Genomic DNA, 15,290 nt, shown 5'->3' with positions numbered 1-15,290 from the left:
ACCCCCTGTCCCCTTCCTGCCCATCATCTGTTTCTACAGCATGGCTTGGGGTGGGGCATGTTTCCCCAGGTAGGTTTGTTCAGCACCAGGCCCATGGGCAGGGCGGGGGGCAGGAATGGGAATGCTACTGTATCACAGCTATTAAATAGCCATCTTTATCTTTCATTCAAAAGGATCCCAAAGCATTTTGCACAGCACAGACTGAATAGTGACCCATGAAAGTCAGTGACAAAACTCACATAGGCTTCTATGAGACCAGCATTTTGCCACGTACAACAGCACCTTTAGATGCAAGTATCTTCATCTGCCACTGAAATAAAGCCACTTCTGGGGCTGAACGTGGTGGCTCCTTTCAACAGCACACAGCAACGCTGCCAGCTGTGGAAATCAAGCTGTGCCCTGCATCCAGCTGAAACGCCTGGATAATTCTAGGGTGGTGGAATGGAATAGCCCATCTTGGAATCAAGCCATGACCTGGTAAGAACACCTGCCTCTGTCATAAAGACCCTGCACTTTGTCATCGCTACTGCGAAGGAATCTGGGCGGCCTGCAAACATTTATTCCTTTGGAAACTACCATACAATTATCATTCAGCAGATTTAAATTAAAAATCTGGCATTCTGATTAATATACAACACTCTTTCAAGAGAAGAGAGCAGGCACTGGCCAAACTGACACCCCCAGAATACATCTTTTTTTTAAAATACCACTTCACCCCCCCCCACCATCTGCCCTCCTGATCCTAGGAAGCCACGTTGGCAATTTCCCTCCAAGTTTTGCAACATTAATCAAAGCCAAATCAGACCATGCTGGACAAAACTGTAACAACAAAGCCCAAACATGTGGTAGGCAACTCCCTCTGCTCTCTGCTTGTGATCAGGCAAGGCCCTGAAACAAACAAGGAGTCCCAAGTCCCAGTGTACCTATAAAGCACAGTATCTTTGGGGGCAGGAGTGAGGCTGGAGAGAGAGATACGTGCCTCTTTCTCTCTGCCTCCTGTTTCCCGCTTGCAAATCAGGAAGTCACTCCCCTGCCACTGACCTCAGTGGTGTGATGCTGGTGTCAAACCACAAGAATCAGGACAAAATTTTTAAGGGGAGATTTTCACTCCATGCCTATGGAATTAGGCACCCAATGAGCAACTCTGTCTCAGAGGCCACGGTCAAGGAGCATTGATACGGACCTCACTCCTTTCCTCATGTCCCACCGCAGCCTGCGACTCCCTCCCACCCCTTGTCTGGGAGGTGTTGGAGCACAAATTGGACTAACCAAAGGTAGGCCCTGAAGCTCATTAGGAGTCGCCTCTGGCCCCAGCTTTAGCGCCAAACCTGCATAGTGGGGCTGAGTTTATAAAGAGGATGAATGGCATAAATCAGCCTCTCCCGCCCAGACCCGTCCCCTCGCCCGCCAAAAACACAAAAATGGCCTTTCCTCGCCCCAGCTCGTTGGCGTTCCCCCATGTGCTGCGAGAAGCGTTTCCATAACAACCCTCCTCCCTTGGCGATAATAAGGTGCTGCTCTGCTCCCCTCAGACACTGGGTGACACCCAACGCAAACACAATCCCAGCAAGTTAGTCATTAGCAGATTAACCAGTCACCATAATTACAGGCCTCGTGCTGCGCAAATGGCTGGTTCCGTAACAGGGAGGTTCTGCCCTTCTTCTGTTCCCCATTGTAGAATCCTCCCCAGATCCCCTCACCCCACCCCTCTCCCGCTCTGCTTTTGGTCCAGGGGTGGGTTTCTGAAAGTGTTTCTGTAAATCAGTTGAGATTATTTGGATACATGGATATTAGTGCCGACATGTGAGACAAAGCATGCAGCTGAGACCTAAGATTAAGGCTTTTGCTTGAAGCATTCTTGGTGGTTGGGTTTGTTTGTTTGTTTTTTTAAACAGAAAGAGCAGCAATCCCAGTTCCCTTTGAAATCTCAACCTCCTGGGAGAATTTAGAGACACCCCAGTGAATCAACGACCCCTGTTGGTTGTCCTTGGATCGAAAATCCCAAGTGTGCTTCAATGAAAGCATGGAGAAAATGGGCCTACAGCCCCTCCTGGCACTGGCCTGTCTAGCGGGGAAGTTGGCTGATCGCTGCTTCAAAGTTCTTCAACAACTGTGAACTGCGAGGCCATCAAGACATCCCATAGGCTTCACTGCAAAAGTCCATCCCTTCGTGCAGGACACCTGTGGCCATCTAGGCTCCATGGATAAAAATCCCTCTCCTTAAACTAGAGTGTATGGTGATCAGACATCGCAGAGAAGACATTGGCACAGCCATCAGCAGAACACAGATGTCAGGGGGATAGGGATGGGCAGTTACCTGGTTCTTTCCCAGTGCCCGACAGTAAAACTTCCAAAGTTCCATTAAACAAAAAAGAAAGGGCAGAGAGAATAAAGGAATAAATACTTGCTTTTCTCCAGGTGTTTCATGTGTGTCTCAGTGAAAACTGTCACAACCCTCCTGGCCAACAGTTACATCAATGCAAAAGTTCCTCCTTGGTTTTTTAAGCTTGAGAAAACAAAAACGCTGCTGCTTCTGTCTCTTTATGAACAAGAGTTTTGTCCTCATGGTGGTGCAGTAGTGAGAGTGCCTGGGGCTTTGCTCGTTTCTTAATACACTATCATGAAAGTTGAGGTGCTCTTTGCATTTGCAATAGCGGCTTAAGCTGGCATTTTTTCAAGCGATTTCTTGTTGATCATTGGTGCTACCATGGGGCTGGGAACATAGTTGAAGGGAGTCACCCGGGCAGATCTACTGGGAGAGCTGTGCCTGCTGGAGGGGAAGCTCCCAACAGATCCAGTCGGCCCTTCATGGCTGAAGGAGATGGGCATGGTGCCCTTGGTCAAAGTCAGGCACTCTGTTTCGCTCTTGGGCATCTCCCGGGTCTCCAGCGTTGGAGAGGTGCTGGAGTTGATCTTGGTGGTGGGGTAGTCCTCAGTTTGCACCACAGCATCACTGGTTTTCCTTTGGATGGGGATCTGAGCACTGGGGGTCTCCTCTTCCAGGGTGCTGACCAGAGGCAGGGCTGAGGAAGGCAGGGTGCTTTTGAGGATGTGTGGGATGTCTTCGTCGCGGATCCTTCTCCAAGTACCCTTCATCATTGCCATCTGCTGCTTGTCCTGCTGCCCTGGGTTCCCCACTGCAGGATTCGGGGTCAGCTTGGAGGCCTCTTGGCTCTTCCTTCTCCTGGCTGATGACTCGGAGCAAGAGGACAGGACGGAAGAGGGGCTGCTGGTCCTCTTGATGATGCTGATGTTGGGGGAGGAAGAATACCTCTTGAAGGGCTCAGGCGAAGGAGTGTTGGTCTTCACAGGCAGCCGGGAAGGGCTCTCGGAGCTGGTCCTCCGAGGAGGCCTCTCACTGGGAGAAGTTTTGTTGTTGGCCTGGGTCCTTGAGATGACTGGCCTCTGGCTGGTCACCACCGGCTTGGCCACCTTGAGCTCTTCGCACCTGGAGGAACACAGGAACACAGCTGGGAGGCCTGGCCTGCTCCTCTTGGGGGAAGCGCTCTGAGACAGCGAGGACGTGGACTTGCAGGAGGAGAGCTCGGAGCGGTGCCTCATGATGAGGCTAGAGGACTCCTTGATGAAGGTGAGCTGCCTCAGGAAGCCGGACCGGTCAGACTCACTGCCGCTGGACCTGGCCGAGGACATCCGCACCAGATTGAGCCGGGCGGGCGGCAGGATGCCCTTCCCATTGCCTTTCAGCTTAGGGCTGCCCACGTGCTCTTCCAGCACCGGCATGGAGCTCTTGGCTGGCAGCATCTTCTTGTTCGGCTTCTGCATGAAGGGGATGCGGACGGGGGATTTCTGGGTCTTGTGCTGCTTGGTGGCTGGGGATTTCTGGGGGGGTGCTTTGGGGGTGGAGCCTGTTGGGGAGCTCCTGCTAACCTTCACCCCCTGAGATGGCAGCTGCTTGTTGAGCTGGGAGGGTGACGTTAACTTCTTCTGGGTGGGCTGGGAGGGGGTGGAGGTCCTGGAGGAGCCCGAGGATGAGGCCTTGGTGATCCTGGCGGGAGGGGTGGCGCTCCTCTTGGGCAAGGTGAGGTCGGCCATCTCCGAGGCCTTCCCCAGCCTGTGAAGACTCCGTGACCTCTGCTGACTCAGGGTGAGGTTTTGCATGGTGGCTTCGGGCTTAGTTGTGGCTGTTTTCTGTGGGGTGGACCTGGGGCTTGGGGAGTCCTTCACCGCACTGGGCACGTAGATCACTGTCCTGCCTCGGAAAACCACTGGCAAGTTGGACATTGGCTTCTGCTGGCTTACATTTTTCTCTACCCTGGCATTTCTGCCCCCGGAGTCCATCACTTTCTTGCTCTCCTGAAAGGCCATTGCATGGTCTCTCTTCTCCACCTCACGGCCTACCCCACTCCTAGCCCCCTTCTTCTTATCCTTCCTGTCCAGGGACAGCTGCAGGGTAGGGCCGACAGACAGCCCTGACACAAAGGAGAGGATGGAGTCAGACTCCGAGGAAGGCTCCCTGGAGAGGGATGCTGCAGCCTGATGCAGCCACGTGACGATGGAGTTGGCACCTTCTTGGATGGCCTTCCACTCGACGCTGTCCAGGTCCGAGCCTTTGTCCGACATCATCTCATCCGCTGGGTTGTGCCTCGGCTCCGGCTTCCGCTCCTTGCCAGCGGCGCTCTTGGGGTTGGCACCTTTCAGCTTCTGCTTGTGCTCGGCATTTCTGCGCCGAGCGGAGTGCCGCCTCCTCCTGGGCAAGGTGGAGCCAATGCACTTCTGCAGCAGGTCGTCATCCGAGGTGAAGCTCAGGGAGCTCGGGGAGCTGTCTCTCTCTCTGGCTAAGACCCTAGAGGCCGCGCTCTCTTGTATCCGGCTAAGAGTCAGCTGCCTGTTGGCCTTGTACAGGGTTGTCCGCTCCTCGTGGTCACAGAGATCGATGTCACTCAGGGAGCTCATGGAGGAGCTGAGGGAATAGCAGGGCGGCGTCTCATCCACGATGAGGTTGTTGTGGAGTTTGGCAGCCATCTTGGTTTTGGCCTGCAGCAGCTGCCGGGGGCTTTGCTCCGGCCCCTTCTTAGGGGTGGTTCCGCTCCTGCGTTCTTTCTTCTGAGCCTGGGCAGGGCTGGCCTTCCTCTTAGGCGAGTCTCTCCGCACCTCCAGCAGGTCGTCGGAGTCGTTCTCATAGAAGCAGTAGACGGCCTCCTCGGTCGGCGTGGTGTGGCACAGGGACTGAAAGGCCATGCCCCCGGGGGCACTGTCCTCACAGGGAGCACCCTTCCTGGGGGGGACGCCCTCCAGGCGGACCCCCGCCCTGCCAAAGTCCAGCTCCAGGTTGGGTCCATTCTTCAGGGGAGGTAGCCCTCTCTTCACCTCAGCTGCTTGGCCCCTGCCTGCCTGGACAGGGCTGCCATGTCTCGACCCGCCCTTCTGCTGGTAGGCCGTACTCATCTTGGTGGGCATCGAGGAGTTGGAAGCTGCTTTTCGGCCTGGCGTGGGGCTCAAACTCCCTTGCTCACGGTGTGCTTCCGTATTGCGCCCCACCGGTGGCCCCGCCACTTCCTTCCTCTCCAGCCTCTTCCCAGGGCCGCCCTTGTGGTCAGCCTCCTCCTTCAGTGGGTACTTGAGGGTCTCGTCACTCAGGGAAGCGGCGCTGGAGAAGTTGATGGGGGTGCCTTCTGCGGAGTCAGTGAAGGAGTCATCATCCCTGAAGAGGTCCCGGGCAGCAGGTTGCAGGTGTTTGGGGACACCCCGGTGCGAATGGGTGGGCACCAGCATGTAGACCGGCATGTGCAGAGCCTTTTTGGTCTGAGGATTCAAGACCTGGCTGGGCAGGCCGGAGACAAGGGAGGTTTTGACCTTCCTGAAGCGGGAAGGCATGGCCGAGTTGATGCATTCCTTCAGGATCTCGATATCATCGTCTGAGTTGAGCTCTGGACGCTCCAGCTTCCTCTTGCTCTCCCCGAATCTCTCTTCCCGCCTATCCTCCTGCTTCTCATGTGCCACGAAATTCAGGCTGTTCCTCTCAGGGAAAGGCGGCATAAGCTTCAACTCCACGTCCTTTTGGATGTAGTGCTCGTGAAGGGGCAGGGCACTTAGGCTGGAAGCACAGGAGAAGTTCTCGTTGGGTTTCTCCACCGTGAAGTAGATCATGGAGTCCAGGTCTTGGGGCAGCTGGAAACGCTCCTTGAAATCCGTGATCTCCATGAACTTCTTGACGTTGTTTTCCCACTGGATGTTGAACTGGCTGGTCTCCTTCTCCGGCTGGGATCCCAGTTCGAACAGGGGCGTCTTGCTGCGGCTTGGGGGCATGGTCTGACCAGGGCTGTCCGGCAGCTCACTTGGGCTGATAGTGCCACTGATCATCTCGCTACAAGGGTCGCTCTGGATGGAGCTGACAATGGATGGGCTTTCAAAGCTGCCCAGGGAGCTGACCGAGCTACACCGGCTCATCACCAGAGGGGTCTCCTGAATATAGTTCTCCGAGGAGCTGGACGGAGTCAGGTCCTCGTGCCGGGATGGGGAGGATTCCCTCAGGAAGATCTTGTCGCGCTTCTGGAAGGGGATGGCGATGGGTTGGGAGATCCCTCCTGGCGTGGCCGGGCCCAGATCCACCGCCTTCACCTTCTCCTGTCTCCTATCGCAGGCCTCGGCCTGCTCTACGTCACCTTCGGCCTCGGCGCCCTCCTCCACCTCGATGATCTCCAGGGAGGAGTCGCTGTCCACCTCGTTCTCGCTGTGACTCTGCCCGTCCAGCACGTTGTCAGCGGAGGAGAGGGAAGAGAGGGAGCTGCACCGGGAGAAACAGATGGGGGTGTCCTCCACCGCATACTTCTGGACTGACTCCTGCTCCACTGGGGCCGGCGTGTGGGCAGCCAGCTTCTCTGGGATCTTGCTCAAGTTCTCGGCCGTCTGGAGAAGCCCCGTGGGGAGCCAGGCTTGCTTCCGGCCTGGGAGAGTTGGGTGGTAACTAGCACCTGAGAGTCCCACGGCGCCAGGGGCCGAGCTGCTCTTGGCCAGATTCTCCAGCAGGGGTACATGCTGGTAAGAAGGGGAGAGTTTGATGGTGTGAACCTGAGGGTCGGGAGAAAGCTCATTGCCTGGATCCTTCTTCCACTCAGGCTCCTTCTCAGGGACATTGGGGCTGGGGAACGTCACCGCTTTCTTAGCCCTGTCATGTGTGTCTCTCGGTTCCAGTTTATCTGGCTCACCTGACTCTTTGACCTTCACCCCCGGCTGCTCCATCCTCTCAGGCCTGTGGATGAGGATTTTCTTCAGATCCAGTCTGCTGGGCCGCTTCTGGTATCTCTGCAGCTCCTCCTTGTAATCTAGGAAGGAGGCCCGGGTGCAGGGCTTCATGTGTTCCTTGGTGCAGTAGCCATCACTGGTGCTGCCGCTGTTCAGGCTGTCGTTGGACAAGCTGGTGTAGGCCTTCTTCAGCCTCAGGAGGGTGTGGGCCCGGCTCAGGTTCTCCCGCTTCATGAAGCTGCTGGCATCCGAGAGGCGACACGGGGAGCAGGACTGGGCCCGAGCCTCGTGGACCTCATCAGAGCCATACTGCCAGTCAAGGCAGTGGTCCTCCGAGCTCAGGCTGAAGCTGTCGTCCGAGGAGGTGTGGAGGGTGGAGATGTCCTCCACCAGCTTGTCGATCTTGGCCACCGTGGTGGAGATCTTGTTGGCCAGCTTCTCGGCCGCCAGCGACACCTCATCCTCGGGCAACGGCAGCTTCTTGGGCTCGGCCAGCTTGCTGCTCTCGTCCTTCTCAGGCTCCGGGCCCCTCCTCTGGGCGATGGCCCTGGGCAAGGCCTGGCCCTGGAGAAAGGAGGAGTTGAGAAACATGGAGAGGATGGAGGCATTCCCAGTCTCCGCCCCTGCTGAGACGTTGGGCACCTCGTCGTCGTCGAAGCAGCCGGAGTCGGAGGCGTAGTCCTTCGCCAGGCTGTCCATGTGCCTCAGGGGCTTCTTGGTGTCGAAGGCCTCCGCCAGGTGCTTAGCATCCAGCTCGGCCTCCAGTGCCTTCTGCTTCCTCATGTAGAGCGAGGGCATGCAGGAGCCCGGGGAGATGACTGCGGTGTCCTTGTACTTGAGGGGTCGGTTGGTGAGCAGGTTCCGGAGGGCGGCGGCGCTGCCCATGGCGATCATCTTGTGCTTGGAGTGGATGAGGTTGCGCAGCATGCTGACGGCCCCCAGGTCCCACAGCAGCTCCTGGTCTTTGGGGCTCCGGGCGGAGAGGTTCCAGAGGGTCCCGCAGGCGTTGCTGACGATGGTGAGGCTGTGGGATTTGAGGTGCTGCAGCAGGGTCTGCAGGCAGTTGTGGTCCCGGAGCACTTGCCTGCAGGACATGGATCGACCTTCCATTAGAATCACCCAGCTTTGAACATCAGAGCGTTAATAAACAACACCACCGCTTTGCCCTCCTCGGCTACCCCTAGTCAGAGGATCTCAAAGTGCCTCAAAATCCTCCAATTGATCCACCCTCGCAGCAGCCCCATTCTACAGGGGGGCAGCTGAGATATAAAGAGGGGAAATGACTTGCCCAAGGTCACACAGTGAGTCACCACCAGAGCAACCCAGGAGTCCTGAATCCCAGGTCCCCCCACAACCCACTGGACCCTATTCCCCTCCCAGAGCTGGGAACAGAACCCAGGAGTCCTGACTGCCAGTCACTTCCCCACTTCATGCCTCGGTTTTCCCATCATAACATGGGCACAATGAGCTTTGCAAAGTGCTTCAGGATCTTCTGGCGAAGAGCGCACAGTATTTACAGAAACCCGATCAACCAGCGTAGCACTCCTGGGATGGTAAGGTTCCTCGAGGCACTGTGAGTCTGTTCTGTGGGGGACGCACACACCCCAGAGGTACTACCATGAATAATATTAGTATCTCATCAGGGACAGCTGACAGTGACAGCACATCTTGCTGCCCTTATACCCAGGGGCCAGAATGGATCCAAGGCAGCTGGGGATGACCCACAGCTCTGCCAGATCCCACCCACTGACCAGCACAGTGCTTTGGAGTTGGCGCGGGGGGGAACTTGGGAGCAGCGAGAGGATCGGAGCGGGGTGTGGCAGCTGCCGTCAGGGCAAGGCTGACCTGTAATCCTCCCGGGTGGCGATCAGGCTGGACACGTTTCTCAGGATGCCTCCTCCGCTCTCGATGATGGCCAGCGAGTTGCTCTGGCACTTGTAGGTGAGGGTGCTCACCAGGAAGCCCAAGGCGCCCTGCACCAAGCAGATGGCGGCTTTGTTCTCGGTACTGTGAGCGGACAGGTTCCACAGGGCGCTGAGGACACTCTTCAGGGTGGATTCCTAGCCAGGATAAAATCACCATCAGCGTCCCTCTAGTGACAGGGCCTCTTCAACTGCACCGGCAGCATATCTGTGAGTGCATCTGCTTTCCACGCACACCCCGCAGTCATTCGCACACTCACCGTAAGCATGCTCACTCCGTGCATGCCACGGCAACATTTGCACCTCCAGCTCACTGTACACATGCATGCCATCCCCTACGTACACACTTATAGTGAGCGTGCAAGCCATTAGCTGCTCTGTGCGTGCAAGGGCAGTGTTTGCACATGCAGCTCATTGTGAGCATGTAAGCTATCCCCCGTTTTGTGTGTGTGCAAACGCAGGGTTTGCACACGCAGCCTAGAGATCAGGGCTCGCACCTCTTACCTTGGTGGCACGCAGGGCGCACTGCATCAGGCCGGTCACGCTGCCCACCTCACGCAGGATTTTCTTGCTGTTGATGTCTGCCCTCCAAGAGAGGTTCCGCAGGATGCTGGAGACCACCTGCGGGGACGAGATGAGGATGTTCACACACAGGGAGGGACATGGCCAGATTCCCGTGCTCAGCCCACCTGCTCCGGGCAGAGCTGTCAATACAGGACCGGAGCAGTTTGGCCACAGCTCAGCAGAGGGCAGCATCATGACCCTCTTTCACCCCATCCGCCCTGCCACCCCAAAGTCTCCCAGCCCGCCTCCTGTTCCAGCACCAGCTCCTGGCTTGGCGTTCTCAGCAGAGGGGATCTATGGGGAGCTCCTGGGCCTCTTCGGATGATTCCAGGGCCCGCAATGGAACAGCCAGGCAGGATGAGCAGCAAGGACTTAGCCAGCTTGCTCCAGCAGGAGCAGGAACCGAAGAATCCTGCATCCAGCAGCACACACTGGTCCTGGTGAAAGGCACCAAGTCAGGGACCAGGCTGGGCTTTGCCCTGCAATACCAGGCAGCCTCACCATGCGTCACTGAGTGCCAAGCATGGGGTATCTAGAGTTACCTCGCCTAGCCGTGCGTGAGCGCCCCCGAGGCAGGCGGGCACCTGGAATAACTCAGGCCCTGTGCAGCGGGCAGTAGTCAGCTACGTGTGCCCAGGTATATGCCGTGGCTTAGTGCGTGTGGGCGCGATTGCCCAAGCATCTGCCACAGCCCCAGGGGAGCCAGCGTCCACCTACCTGGTGCAGCTCCTCGTTCTCGGAGGCCAGCTGGGCCACAATGGCCTGCATGCAGCCCCGGCGGGAGGACAGAGTCGCCTGCCAAGAGGAAGAGATGGGGAAGGTCAGATCCTGCGCACACGCACCCCCAGTGCAGCCCGGAGGGACACCAGAGCCCCTGCCATTGTTGGAAGGGACCACAGCTGGGTCACCCAATGCCCGGAAGCTTAGAGCCAGCTGAGATCACTGCTCCCCAGGCCCCTGGGCCCCATCCCCACCAGGATCCCTGCTCTGGCTGCATTCCCCTAACATCCCTGTCCTGTCCTCACCCCAGATCTCTGCTTCCCAGTCCCTGCCCTTGGGTCCTCACTCCCCACCCACCCTCGCACTCCCCCCAAGCCCTGCCCCATGGTCCTCACTCTCCTCACCACAAGCCTTCCCAGTCCCTGCCCCTGGGTCCTCACTCCCTACCCACTCCTGCACTCCCCCCAAGCCTTCCCAGTCCCTGCCTCATGGTCCTCACTCCCCTCCCCCCCATGCTACTCCCAACCTTCCCAGTCCCTGCCCCTGGGTCCTCACGCCCCTCCCCCCCTGCTTCCCCCAAGCCTTCCCAGTCCCTGCCCCTGGCTCTTCACTCACCTCCCCCCCGCACTCCCCCTAAGCCTTTTTATCCCCTCCCTGACTCTCCTGACCTGTCCCCAGACCCCCACTCCCCAACCCCAGGGTCCCTGCCCCATCTTCCCCTGACCTCCTCCCCTCCACCCATCACCTCTCCACGTCCTCCACTCCTGGGGACACCTTTCCCAGCTCCCCCCCCCCCCCGCCTCACCTTGTTCACCACGTCCCCGAAGGTGAGGTTGGTCAGTGCCATGCCCACGTATCTCCTCAGCGCCAGGTTCAGAGGGTCACTGGTCATTTTGTGCATCTCATAATCCACCTGCAGCAGCTCAGCCACGGCCTGGAGACCACCTGGGAGATGATCCGGGTGTGTGGGGGGGTTACAGAGATGTACGGGCCCAGCCAGGCACTGTGGGGGGACAACACCCCCCCCTCCTCTTTGTGCCAGGGATTCCGCTGGTTTGTCAGTGAGGGGGTGGAGCTGGGGTCAGGGTGTCCCATTGAAAAGGAGCCAGGGTGCTGTATTCCCAGCCCCATCCCGTGTGTTCCCCGCAGGCACCCACCCCACTGCCAGGCCGTGCCATGCAGGAGGGGCTTGCTCAGCCCATGGCATGGGGTACAGGAGCCCCCAGAGACTCTAACCCATTGAGTCGTGTCCTCTCCACTTCCCGCCCACCCAGGGATGCGGGAGCAGAGCCCGGAACCCTCTTGGGGTGCGTGCGGCTTACCCAGCTCGTTCATGGCCCGCCTGTACTCCTCGTCGAAGGAGAGCTTCATGATGGCGCAGGTGGCCTGGCAGATCTGTGGCTCGATGGGCACCGGCACTGCAAGGAGAGCGGAGGTGAGCGACGCCAGCCCGCTGGGTGGCATGGGTCATGCAAGATCCCAGCCCAGCCACGGATCAGACACACCTGGATCCATTAGCCATCGGAATCCCCAAATCCCAGCGAGGCGGGAGGGGACGGGGCTGTTTTCCCATCAGAGAGGATCTGTTTTGCTAACGGGACCAACAGACTCTCTAGGGCCAGTCCGCCCAGGGATCAGAACCAGGGGAGAGACACCTGTGCTTAACCATGCTCTGCACGCTCCCCCGACACCCCTCCACCATGTGTGTGCACCTCAAACACCTGTATGTACCCATCCCTTCACACACGCCTTCACTCACAATCACACACTTATACTGACCCCCCCCATGCACACACCTGTAGGTGGACACGCTCAGCTGCACACCAACACACACACAGCTGCACACTGACACACACACACATACCATATGCATACACACACTCAGCTGCACAGCAACATACACACACCATGTGCACACACACACACTCAGCTGCACACCGACACACACACACAGACCATGTGCACACACACTCAGCTGCACACCCACACTGAAACTCAGCTGCACACCAACACACAGACACCGATACTCACCATGTGCATACACACACACACTCAGCTGCACACCAACACACACACACACCATGTGCACACACACTCAGCTGCACACCAACACACAGACACCGACACTCACCATGTGCATACACACACACACTCATCTGCACAGTGACACACACCGTCTGCACACACAAACACACACATCCAGCTGCACACCGACACACACGCACACCATGTGCATACACATACACTCAGCTGCACACCGACGCGTGCACACACACACTCAGCTGCACACTGACGCATGCACACACACACACTCAGCTGCACACTGACACACACCCACATACTGACACACACACACTCAGCTGCACAGCGACACTCCCACCCACCATGTGCATACACATACACTCAGCTGCAAACTGATGCTCACATGGACACACACACACTCAGCGGCACGCCAGCATGCACAGACATGCTTGCAAACCCACCCCCCACCCCCCCGCATACACATGCTCTCTCCGAGCAGAAGCATCAAGATCAGGTGTCCCCTGCTCCCTATGTCCCCCCACACTCTGCTGGGAGCAGCAGGCCCTGGCACCCCCTGCTGGAGACACCGTCACCCTTCCCTACCGGCACTGGCTTCGGGGCCTTTGCCCCCGTCTTTGCTCTGCAGCTGCATCTGCAGCCAGTCCCAGCAGGTCTCCGAGTAGGAGCGAATCTGCTCCAGCACGTGCAGCACCCGCGTCTCCTTCTTGGCCTGGCCCTCGTCGGGCTGCGAGAAGATGATGTTGTGCAGGGCGGCGTTGGCCCGCATGCGGGAGTCCTTGCCACTGCCGGGGCTCTGGGGGTCTCCCGGCTCCCTGTCCGTGTCGTGCAGGATCTGGACGAGGAGTGGGAGGCAGCCAGACTTGCGCATGGCCAGGCAGCTCTCCTGCGAGCTGGACATGGCCAGCAGGGTGCGGGACATGTCGTCCTTGTCCCGAGTGGCCAGCATGGACAGGAGCCAGAAGACCACTTCCACCTGCAGAGCACAAGCACCCAGTGGGTTACCCTGCACCCCACCCTGGCCAGACTGCCTGGCACAAATCCTGTTGCACTGTACTCTCAAATGCAGAGGTCCCCAAACTGTGGGGTGCGCCTCCCCAGGGGGGCATGGAGGACCATTCAGGGGGGGCATAGCAGGGGCCCAGGCCAGCCCCCACGGGGGGGCAGGGAGGGAGTGCCACTCAGCTCCGGTCCCTTCCCTGCTCCACCCCAAGCCCCTTACTCAGTTCCAGGGAGGGGGGGTGTGGACAGAGGTAAGGGGGGGCACAAGGTAAAAAGTTTGGGGACTGCTGAGGTCTATTCAATGGTGGGCAAAGTGAAACAGACAAGAGACAGGTCAATTTCACTCAGCAGCTGCCAGCAACGTCTGGTTACCTGCTGACAAGCCTGGGGCAGGGGGTAGGGAACTGGGCTGGGAGCAGAGCTGGGTGGCACTCCCTCCCCGCCCCCCGTGGGGGCAGGCCTGGGCCCCTGCTGTGCCCCCCGACGGTCCTCCACACCCCCCTTGGTGTGGGGAATTGGGGCACAGGATGGGGAGGCTATCTGACTTGCCCAAGATCACACAAGGAATGTCCTCTAACCTTCTCAGCACCTTGGGCCTGATTCTCCTCTAACTCATCTCGGTGGAAATCACAAGTGACCCCACTGAAGTTGGTGGGTTTACACTGGGGTACAAGTGACGCAGGAACAGAATCAGGCTCCTTGATTGTTTGGGGATCTAAATCTCAAGCCCTTTCCCGGTGCAATTAAACCAAGAAGCAACATGAGATCCCCTTCCGCCCCAAGTGGCGCTGGGGGAAACGTCGAATCAGATACTGGGGTCAGAGTGCACAATCTGAACAGACGTGTGTAGGAATTGGGTAGCACCCCCTTAAATAGGTTGCGTGCCTGCTGGTGGCATTCCCTGTCTTCTGTGTTCCTGAAGCCTCCAGAACCCCGGCAGAGCAGCAAGGTGTGAATGCAGCTAAGCCTGGCAAGCTGTACCTAGTCGGCACACGTGGTTATCTGGACCCCATTGTGCCTGTGGGGTTCCTTCATTTTACATTTCTGGTGTAAAGAGCCAAAGACGCAACAATAGACCAAGGGCAGGAGGGGAAACTGAGGCATGGCACAGGGAAGTGACTCGCCCATGGTCACTCAGCAGGTGAACAGCAGAGCTGGCAACAGAAGCTCTGGGCCTAATGCCCTGTCCGCTACACAACACTGACTGGTACCGTTCAGAGCCAGGGAAGAACTCGATTTGTTCATCTCCAGCGAGTGTCTGCGTTTCCTCCATCAAATGCCCGAGGGATGGGGATTCTCATTACCTTATTGTCGCTGAGGTGGCTCCCTCCCTCCTCAGGATGCGTTGGGATGTCCAGGTTCCCGTCCCCTTCCATGCCAGACAGCTTCCCACACGGCTACAAGAACAGAGAGGGGGGATGCGTAAGAACCGGAGAGCTGTACAGAGCACATCGCAGCAGCTGCAGTGTTGGGCTGGCTGGCTCTGACTAGCCCCTGCCCTGTGAGGACCCAGCCTGCTTAACTTCATCCAAGCAGCCTCCTCTGTTCCCAAGCCGCTGGGAAGCCGGGCAGCAGCCATGGTGTATGGATGGGTACAGGGGACTCCGTTCACGGAGGATTGGAAAATGCAGAATGCTGTGACTTTATTCTCCTCTCCCAGTCTGCTTGTCCTGTCTCTCTGTCTGTCTCCTGCATCGGGCACACACAGAGCTCAGATCAGGGGTGAGTCTTGGTGCGATTTGCCCCCTCAGAGTGTAAATTACACCCCAGTTAATTCAACTCAGCAGGCCAGACTCAGAGGGAGCGTAAGGTGGATGACATAACCAGAGCCTGCCAGAG

General features: G+C 58.0%; 1 protein-coding gene across 1 annotated transcript in view; it reads right to left on the bottom strand.

The window, feature by feature from the left end:
- Nucleotides 1–537: 537 nt before the first annotated feature.
- APC2 (APC regulator of WNT signaling pathway 2) overlaps nucleotides 538–15,290 on the bottom strand; it is a 46,225-nt gene continuing 31,472 nt past the window's right edge. The window contains exons 8-15 of the mRNA XM_050933860.1: nucleotides 14,756–14,848; nucleotides 13,035–13,425; nucleotides 11,732–11,827; nucleotides 11,215–11,354; nucleotides 10,407–10,484; nucleotides 9,630–9,746; nucleotides 9,049–9,263; nucleotides 538–8,287 (exon numbers count right to left, since the gene is read on the bottom strand). Of these exons, the coding sequence (XP_050789817.1) occupies nucleotides 2,659–8,287; nucleotides 9,049–9,263; nucleotides 9,630–9,746; nucleotides 10,407–10,484; nucleotides 11,215–11,354; nucleotides 11,732–11,827; nucleotides 13,035–13,425; nucleotides 14,756–14,848 (6,759 nt within the window). The 3' untranslated portion in view covers nucleotides 538–2,658. The remainder of the gene's footprint in view (nucleotides 8,288–9,048; nucleotides 9,264–9,629; nucleotides 9,747–10,406; nucleotides 10,485–11,214; nucleotides 11,355–11,731; nucleotides 11,828–13,034; nucleotides 13,426–14,755; nucleotides 14,849–15,290) is intronic.

This window comes from Gopherus flavomarginatus, chromosome 24, assembly GCF_025201925.1.
Source record: "Gopherus flavomarginatus isolate rGopFla2 chromosome 24, rGopFla2.mat.asm, whole genome shotgun sequence".
NCBI classification, from domain to species: domain Eukaryota; kingdom Metazoa; phylum Chordata; order Testudines; family Testudinidae; genus Gopherus; species Gopherus flavomarginatus.
The sequence above is the reverse complement of the archived record's forward strand: the minus strand, read 5'-3'. Positions and strand labels throughout refer to the sequence as shown.